Source organism: Prionailurus viverrinus, chromosome D2, assembly GCF_022837055.1.
Source record: "Prionailurus viverrinus isolate Anna chromosome D2, UM_Priviv_1.0, whole genome shotgun sequence".
Lineage (NCBI taxonomy): Eukaryota > Metazoa > Chordata > Mammalia > Carnivora > Felidae > Prionailurus > Prionailurus viverrinus.
Genome location: NC_062571.1, coordinates 45,813,128 through 45,833,508, shown reverse-complemented (window position 1 = coordinate 45,833,508; position 20,381 = coordinate 45,813,128). Strand labels below are relative to the sequence as shown.

At 38.1% G+C, this 20,381-nt stretch overlaps 1 protein-coding gene across 7 annotated transcripts in view; it reads right to left on the bottom strand.

The window, feature by feature from the left end:
* The window catches only part of SHLD2 (shieldin complex subunit 2), an 82,946-nt gene that overhangs the window by 22,864 nt on the left and 39,701 nt on the right, over positions 1-20,381 (bottom strand). For 5 of the 7 annotated variants that reach the window (XM_047824391.1, XM_047824392.1, XM_047824397.1 and 2 more), the window contains 3 exons: positions 10,572-12,107; positions 6,405-6,512; positions 134-328 (listed from right to left, as the gene is read on the bottom strand). In XM_047824391.1, coding sequence (XP_047680347.1) covers positions 134-328; positions 6,405-6,512; positions 10,572-12,102 — 1,834 coding nt within the window. In that variant the 5' untranslated portion in view covers positions 12,103-12,107. Of the gene's footprint in view, positions 1-133; positions 329-6,404; positions 6,513-10,571; positions 12,108-12,438; positions 12,669-20,381 lie in introns of all 7 variants that reach the window. The other 2 variants (XM_047824394.1, XM_047824393.1) reach the window with 1 other exon arrangement.

The window sequence follows — 20,381 nt, the reverse complement described above, 5'->3', positions numbered from 1 at the left end:
CTCTCTCACAGGTGACACCATACTCTAATGTCTCATGATAAATACAACCGTGATACCCAAATGATATCCTAAGAAAGTCTTGTATCTTAATTATTTTATAACCTAAAATTGAGAAGGAGCCCCCAGTGTTTACCTGTCAGTATAGTGATATCAACAACCCTCAGCACCGCATGGACTAACATGTCCGGCTGCAGCTCCTCCAATTCTACAAATTCTATACTGCTCACTCTCTGAGGCTGCCTCTGAGGAAGATCTCGGAGATAGGAATGTTTTGAAGACACGTATGCCAGTAAGTCTTGAAGTACAGCATCACTGACTATCTTGGAATCTAAGAAAGAAAAACACACACATGCAGAAAAGATGGCAAAATTATATTTTCTTGAAAACACAGTATTTTCTTAGAAATGCATTTTATCTTGTAAAGTGTGATTAAGTGTAAAAACCACGCTTTCATTTCTACAAATATGTAACTTATTCTTAAATGTTTAGATGCAAAACATAAGCCTGATTATTTTTAACCAACGGAATTAGAATTATTTACTATCTCCAGAAATAACTTGCCCTGTTCCCTTCTCGGTTCCATTTTTCTACCAATTAACTAAGACCAGTATTTCTTTTTTTTTTTTTTTTTTTTTTTTTTTTTTTAACTCCTCCATTACCCTCTTATACCCAATCGGTCCCCTAATCCCTGCAGTCTGATTGGCTCACACCTTCCATGACCATCCCAACCACTGCTATTCTTCCTCAAGGCTCTTACATTTCTCACGTGAAATGCTCTTAAGGGTCACCTACCTGACCCTCCCTGAACATGTCTTCCTTTTCCCCACTTCTATGCCTCTGTCCTTACGATTGTCCCTGGCTACAATGCTGCCATCCTCTCAACCTATCCAAATACTACACAGAATACACTATGGAGAGGCTCTCAGTGACTTCTTCCCCTGAACTTAGAGGGTTTTTATCTCCAGCTCCCGTGTGGCATGTGAGCATGTGCTACACTGGCATATTCCCTTGATTATTAGAACAGTTATTTAGTTCTTTGGTCATTATGCCATTTACATGTTTTTCTCCTATGTTTAAATTATTTGTCTCAATTTTTCTCATTTTTTGAGATACATTTACATATAATAAAATGCACACATTGATAAGTTTGCTGATTAAAATTTAATTTCCTTGAAGGAAAGGGAGGTGTATTTGAATATATGGTGGATTGTTGATCAAAATACAATCTTAGCAAAAGGCACTTACGTACTTTTTTAGAAGGTTGGGTCTATTTGCCGATTTCAGTAGAAAAAAAAAAAACAAGTAATTCTTCTTTCCTTCTCCCTTTAACACCCTCCTCCTAATGTATTTCTTATGCCACACGAAAGCCTCATTATTCATTCACTCATCAGAAGACCATCCACTGTGTGCCAGGCATCATGCCAGGTTCTAGGGATACAAAGATATACCTTGTCTGTATACCTGCCATTATACCTGCACAGAAGAATTATCAACCTAGAGACAGTCAGTAACAAACACAGGGCTTAGAGTATAAGAGATACATGGAAGCATTCTAACAACACACAAAATCAACTGCCCAGGCAAGTGGAAAGAGGCTTTATTGAAGAAATATTTGAGCTGGGTTTTGGAAAAATGTCCTGGAGTTTTCTAGGTAATAATTGGAGAAGGGGGTATATCTCCAGGTAAAGAGAAAGGGGTCTGTATTCCTTTATGTATTATAGATGCCTCTGGCAGTCTGATGAAGTATAAATCCATTATCAGAATAATATTTTTATAATAGCCTTATTGAGATATAACTCACATGCATAAAATTATCTTTATCAGAATAGTATTTTTATAACAGCCTTGTTGAGATATAATTCACGTGCATAAAATTCACCTTTTTAAAGTGTATAATTCAGGGCACCTGGCTGACTCAGTCAGTAGAACATTCAACTCTAAACCTCAAGGTCGTGAGTTCAAACCCCATGTTGGGTGTGAAGTCTACTCAAAAATAAAATTTTAAAAAATGAAATGAAATGAAATGAAATGAAAAGAAAGAAAAGAAAAGAAAAGAAAAGAAAAGAAAAGAAAAGAAAAGAAAAGAAAAGAAAAGAAAAGAAAAAATAATGGGGCACCTGGGTGGCTCAGTCAGTTAAGCATCCTACTTCAGCTCAGCTCATGATTTCACGGTTCATGGGTTCAAGCCCCAAATCGGGCTCTGTGCTGACAGCTCAGAGAATGATTCTGTCTCCCTCTCTGCCCCTCCCCACTCATGCTCTGTCTCCATCTCAAAACTGAATAAACGTTAAAAAGAATTTTTTTTTAAGGGGCACCTGGGTGGCTCAGTCGGTTAAGCGTCTGACTTCGGCTCAGGTCATGATCTCGCAGTTTGTGAGTTCGAGCCCCTTGTCAGGCTCTGTGCTGACAGCTCAGAGCCTGGAGGCTGCTTCAGATTCTGTGTCTCCCTCTCTCTCTGCCCCTCCCCCGTTCATGCTCACTCTCTCTCTCAAAAATAAATAAATATTTTTTTAAAATTTTTTAATTTTTAAATAAAATATAATAATAAAAATAATTTAGTTATGCATAGTATTCCACTGTGGAAATGTAACACAATTTAATCAACCATTCTGCTATGTACAGGCATTCCAATTTTTCCCTCTTGCAATTACAAATACTGCCTCATGTTGTTATAATCGTATCTTTAGGACAGATTCCTACAAGTAGGCTTGCTGGGTTGAAAGCTGAGTACATACGTACTTTGTAATTTTGTATCACCAAATATCTCTCCAGAAACTGCAGCAATTCTCATTGCCTCCAGCAATGTGTCAGAGGGCCTGTTTTCCCACAGCCTCATCAACAGCATGTGTTACCATATTTTTAAATTTTTGCCAATCTGATAGTAAGAAATAAAATTTCTGTGTAGGTTTAATTTGAATGACTCAGGTCTTTTTCCCATTTTCCTATCAGGTCCTTTGTCACTCAATTTGTAAGAGTTCTCCCTATACTAGGAATATTAGCCTTTCGTCTAGGTGTATGTTGCAAATACTCTCTCCAAGTCTGCCGATTGTCCTTTGGCTTTGTTAATGGTGCTTCTGGGCATGCAAAATTTTATTTTTCCACAGTAAAATTTATCTGTCTTTTTTTTCTTTAACTGCTGCCGAATTCTGAGAAAAAATAAGAAAGTGTTCCCTACATCAAGATGATAGAGAAATTCATCCATGTTTCCTTCTAGTAACTGAATGGTTATTTTTTTTATGTTTAGATTTTTAATCCACTTGGAGTTTATTCTTCTATTTTGTGTGAGATACTGTTCTAATTTTGTCTTTTTTCGAAATGGCTACCCAGTTGCCTCACCACCATTTATTAAAAAGTTTACCTTTACCTCAGTGATCTCAGATAACGTCTTTGTCATATACTAAAGTATATGTATACAGGTCTAATTCTGATCTTCCTGTTCTATTCCACGGGTCCATTTGTCTATTTATGTACCAGTATCACACTGTTTTAATTATAGAGGCTTTACAGTTTAATGCCTGTCTCATAAGCATGGTCCCTTGTGCTTTTTCTTTTTGAATGTTTTCCTGAATATTCCTGCATGTTTGTTTTTCCATACGAAGGTTAGTATCAAGTTGTATATGCCATAGCATGGCTTCCCAATATTGTTATTGAGACGGCCCTATATTTATAAATTCACTTATGGAGACCGGATACCATTATAATGTTGAGTCACCTTATTCAGGAACAGGGAATGTTGTGCTTCCATTTCTTCTTGTCTTTCTTTCTTTCCGGAGTGTTTAAAATTTTTTCCTTATATAGGCTTTGAAAATGTCTTGTTACATGTATTCCGAAGTATCTTCTTTATTGCTTTCACCAATGACTTTTGCCCTACCATCATGTCCTCTGTTCAGTGTTTGTGTATGGAAGGCTAGTGACGGCTTCAACATTAATTTTAGTATCCTGTTGCACCACTGAATTCCTTTATCATTTGAATTGATTCTTTTGTTCCCTGGAGTGTTTCTGATATGTTATCAAAAGCATTTGCACGTATAGTTTTTACTCTTCTTCACCCATCCAGATACCTCTGCTTGTCTACTTGTATTGGTTGATAACTCCAGTATCATGATAACGAGCAACAAGCAGCAGAAATAGTGTACATCCTTACCTTGTTCCGGATTTTAGTGGAAATGCCTCTAGTGTTTCTCCATTAAATAAGATACTGGCATTAGGACTAAATACATCTGTTTTAGTGACACAGTATCAACTGTATTGTAACTGTTACCACTGGATTGATATTATATTTATTGATCCTGAAGGAGAAATTATCCCTCAACTCCATTTCCTGGAGAGCTTCTTATGATAAAGGGGTGCTCAATTTTGTCAATATTTATGGAGATAATCATACAATTTTTCTTTCCATTTATTAATATGGTATATGATAGTCATAGATCTTCTAATATTGAAACACATCTTTCCATTTCTGGAAAAAATCTCACTTGGTCATTATTTCTTTAAGGTAGTGTTAGATTTGGTTTACTAATATTTTGTTTAGACTTTGTATGCGTGTACAATACTAGTCTGTATTCTTATTTGTAATGTCTTTCTTTGGTTTAGGTGTCAGTGTCTTACTTTATAAAAGGAATTAGGAAGTTTCCTTCTTCAATATTCTAGAATTTTCAGAGCACTGGAACTATCTGGTCTCTTGGTAGAATTCTCCTATGAAACAATGTGAGCCTGGCAACATTTTTGTATAATTTTTAAACTAATTTTGAATAATTTTCTCTATTTCTTCTATAGAACTGGTCTAAGCTATATCTCAAATCCATCCATTTCTCATTATCTCTGCTGGCCACCCATTATCTCTCAACCTCGACTACTGCAGTTACTTCCTAACTCCCTAATTCAGCTCCATGAGCAGCCCTTCGCAGCCAGATCTATGGTATTCCCATCTCTGCCCTTTGTTAGTTTCCGTCATAGCATTCATGATCACCCTCATGCCGTAGGTTCTTCCTTATCGGCCCGCCACACAGGGACATTGGCGCCACGAAGGCTGGCACCAGGGGGACACTGTTCACCCCTGTACCCCCGGGGCACAGTGCCTCAAACAACGTCAACACTTCATACATATAAACCGGGTAGGTGAAGAACTCAACTTTAGTTATTTTCTGAGATCATGTCAGTGCTGATTGTCTGCTGACTAGTTTCCCTCGGAAACAGGGAAATCTTAACCCTTTCCAAACACCTTTGTTATTGTTCTAACTGTTGTTACTCTCTTCTACTTACCCTGCCTTCCTTTGAGAATACTTATTATTCACAGGTTGGAATATGCTGTACCTTCCATACATGCCACACAACTTTCTTGTTATTCTAATTAATCTCTTGTAAAATCAGTGTATTCTTATGTACTCATGGCTATCTTTCTATGACACTGTTTCAGTATTCCATCAGATACATTTTGCTTACTGTTTCTCCCATTAATATTTCTGTATTGTTATTATATATTACATGCAGGTTCAATACCTCATGGTTCAATATATTACATGCAGGTTCAATACCTCACATTTAATCTTCACAGCAACCCTATAAGCTACGTATGTATTTTAATTTCCATTTCACAGATGAGGAAACAAGGGTACCATGAGGTTAAGTAACTTGCCGTAAGACACAGACTGTGCAAGTGGTAGGGCCAGGATTCAAATCTTGCTCTGACTCCAGAGACTACAACTACCAGTTTATACTGTCTCCCTTACTTTGTTTTCTTTTCTTTTCTTTTCTTTTCTTTTCTTTTCTTTTCTTTTCTTTTCTTTTTTTTTATTTCTTGGAGAAAAAGATAGCTTCTGGGCTCTTCAGTGCTGATTTTAAAGAAGAGAAAATGGATGTCAGAGAAGGAAGGTAGTCTTTCCTTGCAGTGCTGGACTGAAGAACAAGGATTCAAACCACAACTGTCTGACTGGGAGGCCCAGGCTTTTCTCACGACCTCAAGGGTTCCTAACCAGAGGCTGGGGAACCCCACAGAGAACTTTAGCCTGGCAACAGAGAACTTTAGAGGTCCAGGGAACCATTTGGAGTTATGTGCAAAATTCTGTGTCTATCTACCTAAGTCTATTTTTCTGGAGAAAGGGCACGTAGCTTCTCTAAGAGAGCTAGGACTCCCTAAAAGGTTAAGAACTACCACTATGTGGACATTCTAAGAAAAGTAAGAAAATGGAAACTGAACCCCAATATTTCTTAAAACAAATATGATTTACAACGTACAACTTTATTTTTATAAATTCTATTTTCAGTCTTACTAAAGAAAATAAACCAATACTGTCCAGCTAACCTGTTAGAAAACATTTCGTAAAATTACTATTTTAACTTTTTTTTCTAATATGTATATATACTTTTGAATACTAAGAAATGATTACATTTAAAACGTGTCTTACATTCTTCAGACTGGACAGACGGGTAACTCCCAAGATTTAATAACTGACTGGTAAAAGTTGATTGTAGTACTGTCTCACCAACCCAATGATCTTCATGAACAGTAACATCTAGACAGGGGGAAACAAAAGTTCTGATCATGTCATAAATTCCTTCACACTGTGGTTAACTTGCCAATCATAGCAAAATATTATTAACATCTCTCACAGGCCAGGCAACTAAAGTTCAAGTGGGTTAAATCATCTGCCTAAAGCCACAAAATGATAAAATAGCAACAACAGAATTACTTCTGTATATTCGAACACTATCAATATGGAAGCTCACTGCTCCACAAAGAATGGTTTAATGGCTTTTGTTCATGTAAAAAAAAAATGTTATAGTGTCTATTTTGAGAAATTAAAAGGAAATCATTTAGGGGCAGGAAGCAAAGTAATGGTTCCAAAACAGTAGTGTCTAACAGAGTAAATAATATTAGTATGCATTTACCCCTTCTGCCACAAACACATATGAATATACGACATCCTTAAAGGACTTGGATTATTTTCCCCTCAATAGCATGGTAATCTTCATCTACAGATGTTAAAAGTGAAAGATTTTGGAGGTAAGGAACACTTTCCAATAGGAAAAAGAGAGCTCTATGATCTAAAATGGATACAGAAGAATCATAAAATGGAACTAAACATACCAACAGGTAGAAACAATTTCAAGTAGAGCAAAACTGTAAGTTAGAGACAGAGACATATCAATCTCTGGAAGAATATAAATAGTGCATAAAAGAATATAAACAGTGCATAAAATGCTAGAGGTATAAAGATATCCTAATAGTAGCCAATTTTTGAGATAATAAGGAAGAAAAACAAGGATGCACACATTCCAAGTAGTCACTTCCAAATTTACAGCCAGACACTTTCCCCAGCTTCAAACCCACTTACCCATTTATCCACAACTGCCTCACGGACATTCCTGACTGGATATTCTATTGGCTCTCCAAATTCAAAAATTGCTCAAACCTGCTTTTCTTCTCACATTACCCATCTCATTTGTTGGCACTGTGGAGCTAGCCAGGTAAATTAAAATGTGAAGTCATCCTGAACGTCTACCTCTCCCTCCCCACCTTCGTCTCCAAACCCCCACCTGCTGAACACTGCCCCGTGAGTCTCCCTGCCGTCCCTTGACAGTGCTATTTTATATCGTGCATTCCTTTCTCTCCTGGTAGGTCCCCTTCCCACCTCCAATCCATGTCCCCCAGGGCCAATGAGTAATTTTTCACGAACATTAATGTGATCCATTAACTAGTTTAAAAAACACTCAGCTCCCCTCTGCCTGGTCAGAAAAAGCTAGGACAGCATTTTAGACTCTTCATAATCTGACCATCAGGATGCCTGCTCTTCAGGAAGGAACAAATAATTTCAAGGACAGGCTTTGGAAAACTAGGTTGTAAAACCTATGTTGGGTTAGTGACTTGCTAATCACTGGTGACAGGGTGGAGTGGAATCGATGGCCCAGCCCTTGCCTCCTGGCTGTCCTGATTCCCTCTCACTTATATGCCCTAGAGCCTCTCCTATTTGTTCTTAAAAATCTGTGGTTTCCCACAGATAGGGCCCAAGGTCCTCTTTGAATTCTGGTCAGCAGTCTCCTGTAGACCATCCTTACTTACAGCATCTCTTCATTCTATTGCTGAAAGTCTAACAGCAAAAGGTCAACTGTTACTGAATGGAACGTGATCTAGAATACATCTGCTGTGGGAAAATTTTCAGTTTTGGGGTGTATATCAGTAGATAGTATGAGATATCCAACATAGAGATATAATAATATACAATTGGATGCTGTTAATTAAAATAGGATTTTACCTACAAATTTCCATGTAAATATAATTTTACTACCTAATTAGGAAAGTATAGGTTTCTCTGTTTTCCATGAAGTTTCCATCTGTCCGCACAAACAAAAGAAACTTATTCAGAAATTGATGAACTAGATTACTTTACTAAGGAAATAAGGTAAAAGAGGGGGAAAAAAAACCCTGATATTATTTTTAAAGGTGCTGATAGAAATCATCTAAATATCCTATAATGAGAAAATGGCTAAGTAAAGCGGTAAAGTCACTTAACAGGAGGTTACCTAGTTGCTAACAACCGTATGGACACTAGGGGAAAACACAGAGATGGCAGGTCTGAGTTTCCATCTGCCAGGAAAAGTCCTCCTATGGGGCCCACACAGTGACAGTAATTGCCTTGGTAAAATAACCAGTCCAGGGCTCAGCTCTCTCTTTATAGTCTGGGGAATCTGATTTTGTCAGCATCCCCAAAATAGATTTCAGCTCTGCAACATAAGCTCACATTAAACAGGTTCATGAGACAAACAAAAAAAACCATAACACAATTTTTTTTTTTTTTTAATTTTCACTGAGGCATTAATTGCCACAGAAACAACATTGGCAGCCAATTCTTACCTTGTAGGCAGTTTCACACCTGGGAAGCCAGATCATAAGCAAAGGGCAGCTCAGTGAGCACTGAATCAGAACAGAGGGAGCTGGATGAACCGCCTTGCCAACAAATAAGATGACATTGCCAGTGGGACGGGACCGTGCTGGGCCTACGGGTTATAGCCCACGTTTATCTCCTTATTAGAGGCTGCACCTGATGTACAGCCTGATGCACCTAATGTACAATAGCCAAGGCTCTCATTCCCCCAGCAAGCCATTAGGTGGGAACCACTAATGATTGCCTTCATGTTTTCTTTTTCCAAGCTTCTAAGGCTCACCACTCTTCTTCTCTACCACATTCTTTCTTTAGACACGTTATTGAGCTTAATCAGTTTCCTCCCAGTCTGGGACTCATCCTTAAAATGACTGGTATCTCCGGTCTAATACAATGTGTATTTATTTTCAATTAATGAAGAACCTGTAACACAATGTTAGATTTCTTATGTCAGAAAAAGAAGCAAGGTAAAAACTGTTCCTTGGAAGGTATTATGCTAAGTGAAATAAGTCAGTCAGAGAAAGACAGATATCATATATTTTCACTCATATGTGGAACTTGAGGAACTTAACAGAAGACTGGAGGGGAAGGGAAGAGGGGGAAAAAATAGCTACAAACAGAGAGGGAGGGAGGCAAACCCTAAGAGACTCTTAAATACAGAGGACAAACTGAGGGTTGATGGCGGGGGAGAGGGGGAGGGCACCTGTTGGGATGAGCACTGGATGTTGTATGTAAGCGATGAATCATGAGAATCTACCCCCAAAACCAAGAGCACACTGTACACACTGTATGTTAGCCAATTTGACAATAAGTTATATTAAAAAAAAAAAAAAAAAGAATGTTCTTAATGATTACAAGTATATAGTAAGAGTATGGGTTCCAGAGTCTAGGTGAAATTCCGGCTTTGCCACTTCCTAGATGTGTGAAACTGGGTAAGTGGCTTTACTTTTCTGGGTCTCAGTTTCCTCAAAGTAAAAAATGGGGATAATAATCCATACCTTTTTCATACAGTTGTTGTAATGAGTTGACATACATGCAAAGTTTAAAACACAAAATAAGTTCCCAATAAACATCAACCATCCTCTGCGTACGAATACACATTCTAAGGAGCACAGGGAGAACAACGGGACGGTAACTCTCCGAAACATTACCAGTGGTGACATGAGGCTGGTTTACTATCAAAAGGTCTTCCTTTCCACATTTCCAAATGTGATTAATACAATTTTAGTAATTAAAAACACAATAGAAAATCTGTCTCTGATCCCTCACTAAGAATGCGATGTGCACAGCATTATCAGGGAGTAAGGAGTAGAAACACTGTCCTTTCATAAGACTGCTAATATAAAGAAAAGGCTTAAAAATAAGACACACGTAGACAAAGCCATAAGAAAACAAAGAGCAAGCCTGATGATATGACCTGATTGCTAACAGAGCAAATGAAGGAGGGGTGCAACCAGGGAAGGCTTCGTAAAAGAGGAGTGGAAGGGAGGTTCAGAACAAAGCAGACTAGAGCACGGGCCCAGATACAGCAAAGCACAGGATACAGGGCAATGGTTAGGAGACCAAAGCAGATGCTGGAAGGGGCTGGACCACGTTGGCTCCCACAGAGGCAAACGGTAAAAAGGCGGGGTAAAAGTGGGAGTGCAGAAAAGCCTACAGCTTTAAGCTACCACTATCCCATGATGACCTTACCTGTGAGCAAAATTATATCTCCAAGAAACACTGTAAGTGCCCAAAATGCTGCAGTCCTCCACAGAACGACCTTCTTCTTAATTTCTGATTGGTCAGTTACCACAATCGTTGCTAAAGGCACTTGAGAGCCAGAATTTGGCCCAGATTTTATATTTATTTCTTTCACATGACATGGAGATAATACCATGACTAAACAATTATACTTCCGACCTTTAGAATCACAATTTTTTATTAATGATGTCTTTTTAATCCCCTTAAAACTAGACACATGCCTCTGGCCCACTGCTGCAGTAGGATCTCTTGCATCAGAAACCAACTTAATTTTCTTGGATGGTTGGAAGGCTTTAGACAGAGCTTTGGAATGGCCCAATTTATCTTCAGAGGTCCAATTTCTTTTAGTAGAACTTTTGTGGAAGGTATTTAGTTGGGAACACAGTATTCCTGAGCAATAGGACTCAATACATACATCACTGGGGGGCACTTTGTCTTCAAAATTGAAAAGTTCCTGAGATCCTATATTTTCTTCAAGACCTTTATCAGGCTTCACGTGAGTGTCACCACTTTTTGTTTCAGGACAAACAGGACTGAAGAGTTCAAGGGAATGTGCTTGGTTTTGTCCACTTTCATCTCCTGCAAAATCATTATTAGGCTGAATCAAATTATCTTCAGTTATCCTTATTTCCCCATGACTTGCCTTTGGTTCAATCTCCACACTTATGGGCCCTTTATTTCTAGAATTTTGTCCTTTATACCTCCTCTGAGATAAAAGAACAACCTGGCTGGCAGTCATTATACTAAGAAATTCAGTATCAGTAGATATTTTAAGGTCTGAGACCCTTCTAACAGGTTCAGACCTTGGCTTATCTTCCGTCTTCAAGGAAAAGAACCCTAGACACTGGTTTTGTCCCTCATAATGTCCGGTTGGCACACATTCTGTTTCAACAGCTCCCGGCCCTGTATGAATGTGTTCTGTACCACAGACCAAATCCAGTGCAGCGGCATGCTTATGATCTAACTGAAAGACATTTTTGTGAAAGTTTTGACCACATGTATTTGACTGATCTTTGTGCTGTTCATCTGTGATTTTCTTATTGTCACTGAAAAGCTTTGGATACTTTTCACCTTCAGTTAAATGCTGAACTCTGCCCTTAAGTTCACGTATTTGCACATCAGAACTAGTTATATCACTCACCCCTAAGAGGTGACTCTTCTGGGATTTTCCAGTCTCCGTGTCAGAAATAAAATGTGTAAAGTCTTCTTTCACATGAACAGGTTCATTCATCGCCTTTGTTAAAAAATGACCACGAGGGAGATCTGAAGGGCCAACAGCTTCTAGGACTTGATAGTCTTCAAGAGTTTCGTGCATGCCTTTTTCATCCCTCGGATGTAAAGAACGGTGATTGTATAAAAGTTGAATTTTTTTCCAGGGGTCATCATCGGATATTAAAGAAGTTCGCTCCTGTGACATTGTCATGTTCAGTGGACCACCTGGGGCACCCCAAAAAATGTGGACTTGAGATCTTCCACTCATAGTTTCTGAAAAAAATTTAAATGAGTATTTTGTCAGATTTTTTATATATTAACTTATTATATGTCATCAGAAACATAATTAATAAAGGTTGTTTATTTTGGTATTCCATTAAATTACGAAAGGCATAAATATACAAGAAATCATAAAGGGAAATCAAAATAGCCAGAAAATATCCTCACATGAAGACTCTTTAATACATTAAAAGGGATACTTAAAAAAAGACTACAAAAAAAATAAAGCTAAGTACACTGACATCAAATGGTGTTTAATTACATTTAAATAACAAGTTAGTAGAGAAGGAAAAATAAAGCATTGGTTTAATTGTACTACAATCACCTTTAAATTTCCTGTTTTCTTCACTCCATAGACTATCTCAGTAACTTTAGGGCCTCCTTCCTTCAACTGTGAACTTAGTTCCTGAGACCAAAATAGAAGGTTCAAACGGGAAGCGAGAGAAAATTAAAAAACTGAGGCTTGAGGCTCTCTTCAAGATGTAGAAGTGACTGTCATCTATGCTCACTCCAATCTGTTAGCATAATAATTACTTCTGTATTTTTAAATCTTCTCTGAAATACAAAGAATTAAGAGTAGTCATTTTGTAATACATGGATAAAAGAAACTCGTTATAATTTAAACTTTTTTCATTAACTGTGGCACCTGATATAAGTACATCTAAGAAAGCATCTTATTCATTAAGGTAAAAATGAAGAATTGTACCATGATTTACTTGATCATAACTGACTTTCAAAGGGAACCTATTAAAGAGATCCAGTCCTAGAGTTTGTTGAGAACTCTTTCACAGTGCTCCAGGGACAAAAAGACAGATAAGGCTCTTGGCCTAAGGGAACTGTCAGCCTGGTTTTAAAAAAACAAAATGGAGGGGTGCCTGGGTGGCCTAGTAGGTTGAGTGACTGAGGGTTCAACTCTTGATTTCAGCTCAGGTCATGATCCCAGGGTCGTGGGACTGGCCCGTGTCAGGCTCCACACTCAGTGTAGAGATTCTTGAGATTCTCTCTCTCCCTCTGCCCCTGTCCCCCACTCACACACTCTCTTTCTCTAAAATAAAAAAGTTAAAATAAAATTAAAAAACAAAAACAAAAAGGAGGGAAAAATAGTGAGTGTAAATTAACATTCTCAAAATAATGTAATGGATACTATAGACTATAAACAGGAAATGACCATCAGCCAGGGAAGAACGCAGCTACGGAAAGCAAGCACTGTGGCTAAGAGCACTTAAACAAAGGAAACAGCATCAGTAACAGGCAGAGTTATGAAAAACCATGGTATGACTAAGGACTTTTGATTAGAGTATAGGGTCCTTTGTAAAAAGATAAGTTTTCAAATCGTGAAAAGTCCATATAGAAGTATGGAAGTATATAGGAAGGAGGAACCATCAAGAAATGACAACTATAATCTCCTGTCACTCTTATCCTGGAAGATTCACTCATTGTCACCTTTTCCAAATCTAATAATTTATCCAATTATAATTCTTATGATTTCAATATCAGTGTGGATGATCCCTGGCCTCTCGACTCCTTGACCTCTTCTCCTCCATTGACTGTATTCTCCACCTTCCCCCAGTTATCCATTCGTATAGTCATGTACCCTCTCATTATCAATAACTGCACACCCTTCCCTAAACTCAATTTTAAACCTTCAACTCTCTGACTAGCTTCTCCCATCTTCCTACTCACTCCCTCTAAATGCACAACTCCAACAACTTTCTGAACGTGCGGGATCTACAACTGATCATACATACCACATTTTTACAGCTTCATTCTTCACTTCCCTCCTTAACCAGCTCAGCCGCTATGGCCCATTATTATAATCACTCCCTAGCACACATCGCTAATTCTACTGCTCTCCTCACTGAGATATTTGCCCAGCTGAACTCAAACACTGGTTGAATCACCACCTACTCTGCACCTATAGCCCATGGGCTAGAAGTAACTAGGAAAAAAAAATTACACCTTCATCTGAAAATTAGTCTCATTTTAAGTTCATTACCACTAACCTCCAAGTGGTACCTAGGAATCTATCTTTCCCTATCTGCTCACTCACTAAGGAGCTCTTTCATACCTCTTCATTCTCTAAGTCTCCAGAATCTCTTCCCCAGTCCTCGAGTACAGCTGGTGACCATGCTACCACCATCTCCATTTACAAGCTCTCAACAACATTCCTACCAACCCACCCCTGTCATATTATATACTATGCCCACCTTCCTGTTACTATGGATGGACCATCCATGCTTCGATGCAAGGCCATCTCTTCCTCACTTAGACATTAGATCTTATTCCCTTGTGTTTCCTCAGGTTCCAACAATTCTCCCCTTCGCTCCTACGTTATTTTTTTGCTCCGTACTGGAGCATCTCCATCCACATAGAAACATGCTACCATTTCTTCTCATGTTGTTATTCCTCACCTTCTTTGCTGCTCCAACTGTTGTACCATTCTGCTCCCTTCTTCAGCAAAATTCCTTGAGAGAATTGTCTATACTCCCTCTTCTCTTGTTCTCTCTTAAACCTACTCCTCTCAAGCTTTGGTCCAAACCACTCCACTAAAACACCACATTTCGAGGCCCCCAATAACCTCCACATTGCCATGATAAGTCAACTCTCTATCTTCAGCTCACTCAGCCCATCAGCAGCATTTGACATTGCTGACCATGCCTTCCTTCTTGAACACTCTACTAATTTGGCTTTAGGGATACTACATTCTCTTGGTTCCCACTCCACTTCATTCTATTTCAGCAGTTGCTCCTTCTTAGTCTCCTCTGCTAGCTCCTCCTCATTGCCAAACTTCTTGCTCAGGGGCCCGTCCTTGGATCCCTCTCTGTGCTCACTCTTGAAGTGACTTCATTCAGCCTCAGGCTCTGAATACCTTCTATACACGAATGACTATCACAAGTTTACCGCCATCACAACCTTTCCTCTGAACTCCTGACTCTTCAACCCACTTTCTACGTACTCCCCACCACCACAAAATGTCTAATAGTCAGCTGTGCAGAAAAGAGGTAACACAGTAAGGCCTGAGACTCCCGTCATTAAAGACGGCTTGCTTGCAAGGTGGGCCCAGGTTGGCATCTAGGAATTTAAATTCCAGGAGGGTTCCCACCATTCCTTGATAAGAATAGCTCAGCCTGCCTAAACTATCTATGTAAACAATGTTACAATGAGCTGGAAACATCAATGTGTGCGCTATGCAGATGGTAGCTACGTAACCAGCACTCCTTAGAGAAATGGCTGATTCCAGGTCTGCAGCAGGAAGAGTACAAAAGAAACCTGAAATATCTCATCACACCAGGCAGCAGTAAAACTAGCAAAGACTACTAGGATGGTGTCAAAATAACTCAGGAGCCAACTTAAAGAGGTTCCCACTGGCCAAAGTTGAGCAACCAATAAGAATAATTACCATAATAGGTTGAAACACACCAAATCACCAAATATGTTTAAGCCCATGAGTTCACAAAGATAACTAAAACAAGCTCACTTAGTGATCACCTTGAGAGGATATTGGTGACTAAGCAATTGTTTTAAAAGCTGGTGAGTGAAAAGAAACTTTATCCTTTCTTTACTAACAGTATTGTAAGATGACCAACTATTTAAAGAGAAGAAATCTCTCTTTACAGAGGTATCCTACTAATAAACCAACAAATAAAAAAGAAATGACAGAAACACACCACTTTGCCACTCCTGATGAAGTAGCAGATTTTCTAGGCAATAAGTATAAGTGACTGCTAACATCGTAAGGTAGATGTCATAAGGGAGAATGGAGGGAATCTGTAGACTGAGATCAATTATAATGTACAGACCTTATTCAGATTCTGACTTGAAGACACAAATGTAAAAATACCTGTATTACAAGACAGCTGGAGGAACTGAAACTCTAATGTTTAATAACATTAAGGGATTATTGTTAGTTTTTAGTGGAATAACAATACAGAGGCTATGTATGAAAGAGTTACGTGCTAGAGACGCAGGAGTATCTGCAGGCAAGACAGCGTGACATCTCAAATTCCTTTAGAACACTGGGAGGGAGAGGGAGGGTGGGTGTAGATGAAGCAAGATGGGCCGTGTGTGATCAGGATGACGAAACACACAGAGGCTCACTGCACTAGTCACTCTCCTTTTGTATGTTTCAAATATCCTGTAACACAAGTCTTCACTTCTGTGTTGGCTTTTTTTACTATTTTATTTTAGAGAGAGGGAGAGAGCACGCACATGGCGTGTGCACAAGCAAACACAAGGCAGAGAAAGGGGCAGAGGGAGAGAGAGAGAGGATCCCAAGCAGGCTCCATGCTCAGCACAGAGCCCAATGCACGGGGCTCTATCCAACGACCCTGAGATCATGACCTGAGCCAAAATCAAGAGTAGGCCACTCAACCCAGGTGGCCCTCTTTGTTGTTGCTCTTAAGAAATACTGTTTCATACCCACAGGACTGCAAAAAGGTTTATGCAGAGATACCTAAGATTGGGGAACTCTCACACTGCAGGTAGAACAGGAAATTAGCATTCTACCAAATAATTCCACTTCCAAGTTTCTGCCCTGGAGAACTCCGGTCATATATATGTATACAAGAAAACATGTATGAGAATGATCATGGGATACTTTATAAGCAAAAAAAATTTGGAACCTAAAAGCCCTTGGAGAGGAGAATGGATACATCGTGGAATATCCAGAGAAAGATTACTGTACTATATGGCAGTAAAAAGCAGTTACAGGTCAGCATGGATACATCTTACAAATATAATTTTAAATGAAGGAAACAATTAGAAAAATATGTAACTTTTGGTATCAATATATTGAATATTTTTTGTATTTTTTAAAATTTGAGTATAGTTGACACACAATGTTACATTAGTTTCAGATATGCAACTTAGTGATTTGACAAGTTTATACATTATGCTATGTTCACCACAAGTATAGCTACTCTCTGTATTGAATTAAAATATATTTATTTTTAAATATGCCTGAGTATAAAATATATTTATTTTTAAATATGCCTGAGTATATGCCTGAGGATTGTGGTTAACTTTGGGAGAGAGGAATGGGGATATAATAGGTAAAGAGTAAAGGGCTTGAACTGTTCTGAACATGTTTTTTTTTTGTTTTTTGTTTTTTAGTGTGGTGTGGTTAAAGAGGTGTTCCTTATATTGTTCAAAAATATTTTAATATTAAAAAATCCTAGAAAGAAAAACATTGAGAAGCAATATTAAGGATTATTTTTAAATTTTTTCTATATTTTAAAAGTTTTATTGTGATGAATAATGAATATGCATTATTTTCATAATAATTAAATCCTTTTTGCTTGGTAATTCAGGTTTTTCTTTTACAATCTTCAAACTGAATATGATGTTCCAATAGTTGTAGAACAAAGGACCCAAATCTAACATTGCAGAGTAAGACTTGAGCACAATGATGGCAGTTATTAATGTATTAGCAGCTAAACAAAGATACACTGCAATTTTCAAGGTTCACAATAATGAATTATTACCATAGAAACAAAATTATAGTGTTTAGGTGTCAAGTTTTGACAAATGAAAGAGAAGTAAGCATCACTAATTACCATAACTACATATCCCACCCTTGTCTAATCCACAGAAAGAATAACCTATGTAAGGAATAACTTAAATGTTGGACCAATCAACGATTTACTACTTATATATCATTATCCAGATTGGCCACTAGGGGGCCCCCAAATAGCAGAGCAAAAACCTTCAAGTTGTGAAGATGTGTTCAAACCAAGCAGAAGGAGAAATAAAACAGACTGACAAGCAGGTGAGAATACTTATTTTCAAATAAAATGTATAAAATTACTATGATAATGACCTCCCTTCTCTTAAATCTTTGGGTTTCTCTCCAATGGTTTCTTCCCTTTAATCTCAAATCTTTAAAAAACAAAGCAAAAAAGCAAACTTCTATTTTGTTTCTATGTTCTTATTTCCCATTTATTCTTCAACTCACTTAAATACAGCTCTTACTCCACGCATCTTGCTAGAACACTTTTTACTATGAAAACCAATGCCCTCTAATAGCTAAATCCAAAGGTCAGTATTTGATCCTTATCTTATTACTACTTGAAACTGTTTGTAAGTCCCTCTTTCCTGAAACATTCTTTTTTTTTTTTTCTGTGAGAGCATCAAATTGGAATTACTTTGTGCTTAAGAGACAGATAATTGTTGGTTTCTTCATTCAGTCATTCACATAACAAATACCTATTCAATACTATGTGCCAGACATTATGCTAAGTAGTGGGAACTCAGCGATAACAACAGGGAGTTTTAATAGTCTGATTAGAGAGATAAAATGACAATTCACAATAGTGACATTGAACTGCCATGGGATTAAATGCAGGGGTGTGCCTAGAAAGCAGAAGGTGGGGGCTACCAACCAAAATAGGACTGCCTATTATCTGCATTGGACTACAGTTAACGACAAAATTTTGAAACTAAATTTAAATAAATACAGAAAAAAAAAAGAAGTACAATACAGCCCCCAAGTCCCCTTGCCCCCACTCCAGCACAGGACCCAGGAAAGCAGCTTTAGTTGCCTTACCCAAGAGACACCAGCTACAGAACGTTTTTAATCTCCAGAACGTTTTTACAGACAGTTTAAGACACTCACTGCTTCTGTGTCCTTACTTAACCTTTTCTCCTAAATGTCCTGCAAACAGACTTCTATTTCTTATCTCTGTTAAGACAACAGTGAAGTCCAAATCGTCAAATAAGCACTCACAGTACAGGACTACTCCAATCATAAAACTCTCTTTCCTTCGTTTCTAGAATGCTATGCTTTCCTGTTTCTTCTACCTCTCTGGTTCTTCTTTCTTTTTCCTTGGACCATCTTCTTTTCACTCCACACAACTCTGCAGAATTTCATCCAATCTCCTTCATTTAACTACTAAATATCCAATTATGCTTTACCAATCTATATTTAACCAACCACTCTCCCTATTATCAGACACATTTCTAGTTTCACTATATTTGACACAATCACAGTAGATTAAAAAAAAAAAAAGCAACGTTCTATTTAGCTTTCTTGAAGGGAAAATCTGACTAAATGACCTTATATCTAGCCTGGATTACACAGTCCTTGGACTCAACTCTAGTATGGTTTATGGTTACAGGGCCATGAGGCCATAAGTCCCCAAGATTTAGAGCTCTATGTGCCCTCTAGACAGGGGAGGATGGGGAAGTGCACAGAGGTGACACAGGGCATCTTGAGAGTTCAGAAAAGATCTCCTGGGAAAAGAGATGTCTGAAATGAATCAGTTCTATAAAACACAAGTGTGGAACTTCCCACACACACACCAAAAAAAATGGACTAGAAAGTATGGTCCTGTTAATTTAAAAAACAGTAATTTTGGGGTGCCTGGGTGGCTCAGTCGGTTGGGCATCCGACTTCAGCTCAGGTCATGATCTCGAGGTCCATGAGTTCGAGCCCCGCGTTGGGCTCTGTGCTGACAGCTCAGAGCCTGGAGCCTGTTTCAGATTCTGTGTCTCCCTCTCTCTCTGACCCTCCCCCATTCATGCTCTGTCTCTCCCTGTCTCAAAAATAAATAAACGTTAAAAAAAAATAAAAAAAAAACAGTAATTTTTTACAAAGTCTTTATACCTAAGGCTGCTGCTATGAAATCCAGTAATTTATAGGAGTTGTGAGTATGTGAACAGGGGAATGGGATATGGGCATCCTAGGTGAGGGCAGGGGAAACAAAATATTTATCAAAGCAAAAATACACAGACTGGAGAGTTGTTATAGACAACCGATAAATTTCAATGATTCTAGGATATGTTTTGGGTGTACTCAGAGGGTTAAAGCTCATTAAGATACCAGATGAAACTTGCAAGTACATATCCATTACCGTAGTTAATAATTACACAATTTCTCAATCTGCAGAAGGCCACTTCAGTCAGAAAGACCAATACAACCATAATCCTTTATCTTTAGAGTGGTCAGAGTCTGATGAATGGGTCAAAGATTTATAAAGCAGGATGAACTGTATCAGCAAGTTTTGTCTTTGCAGAACACTTCAACTAAAAATGCTTATTACAAAATATATGTGGTTTAAAGAGAGTGCTTTCTCCATCTTATTACCAACCTATAAATTTCAGTTATAATGCCTTTCTACGTCTATTTTACCAAAACCACTAAGCATCATAGATATTCAATAGCACCAAATGACAAAATGAAGAGTCAAGACAGGATTGTAATGAGAAACATGGGTTTTAGAGTAGGGTATATGGGTTACAACCCTATTCTATGACTTTACTAAAAATGTA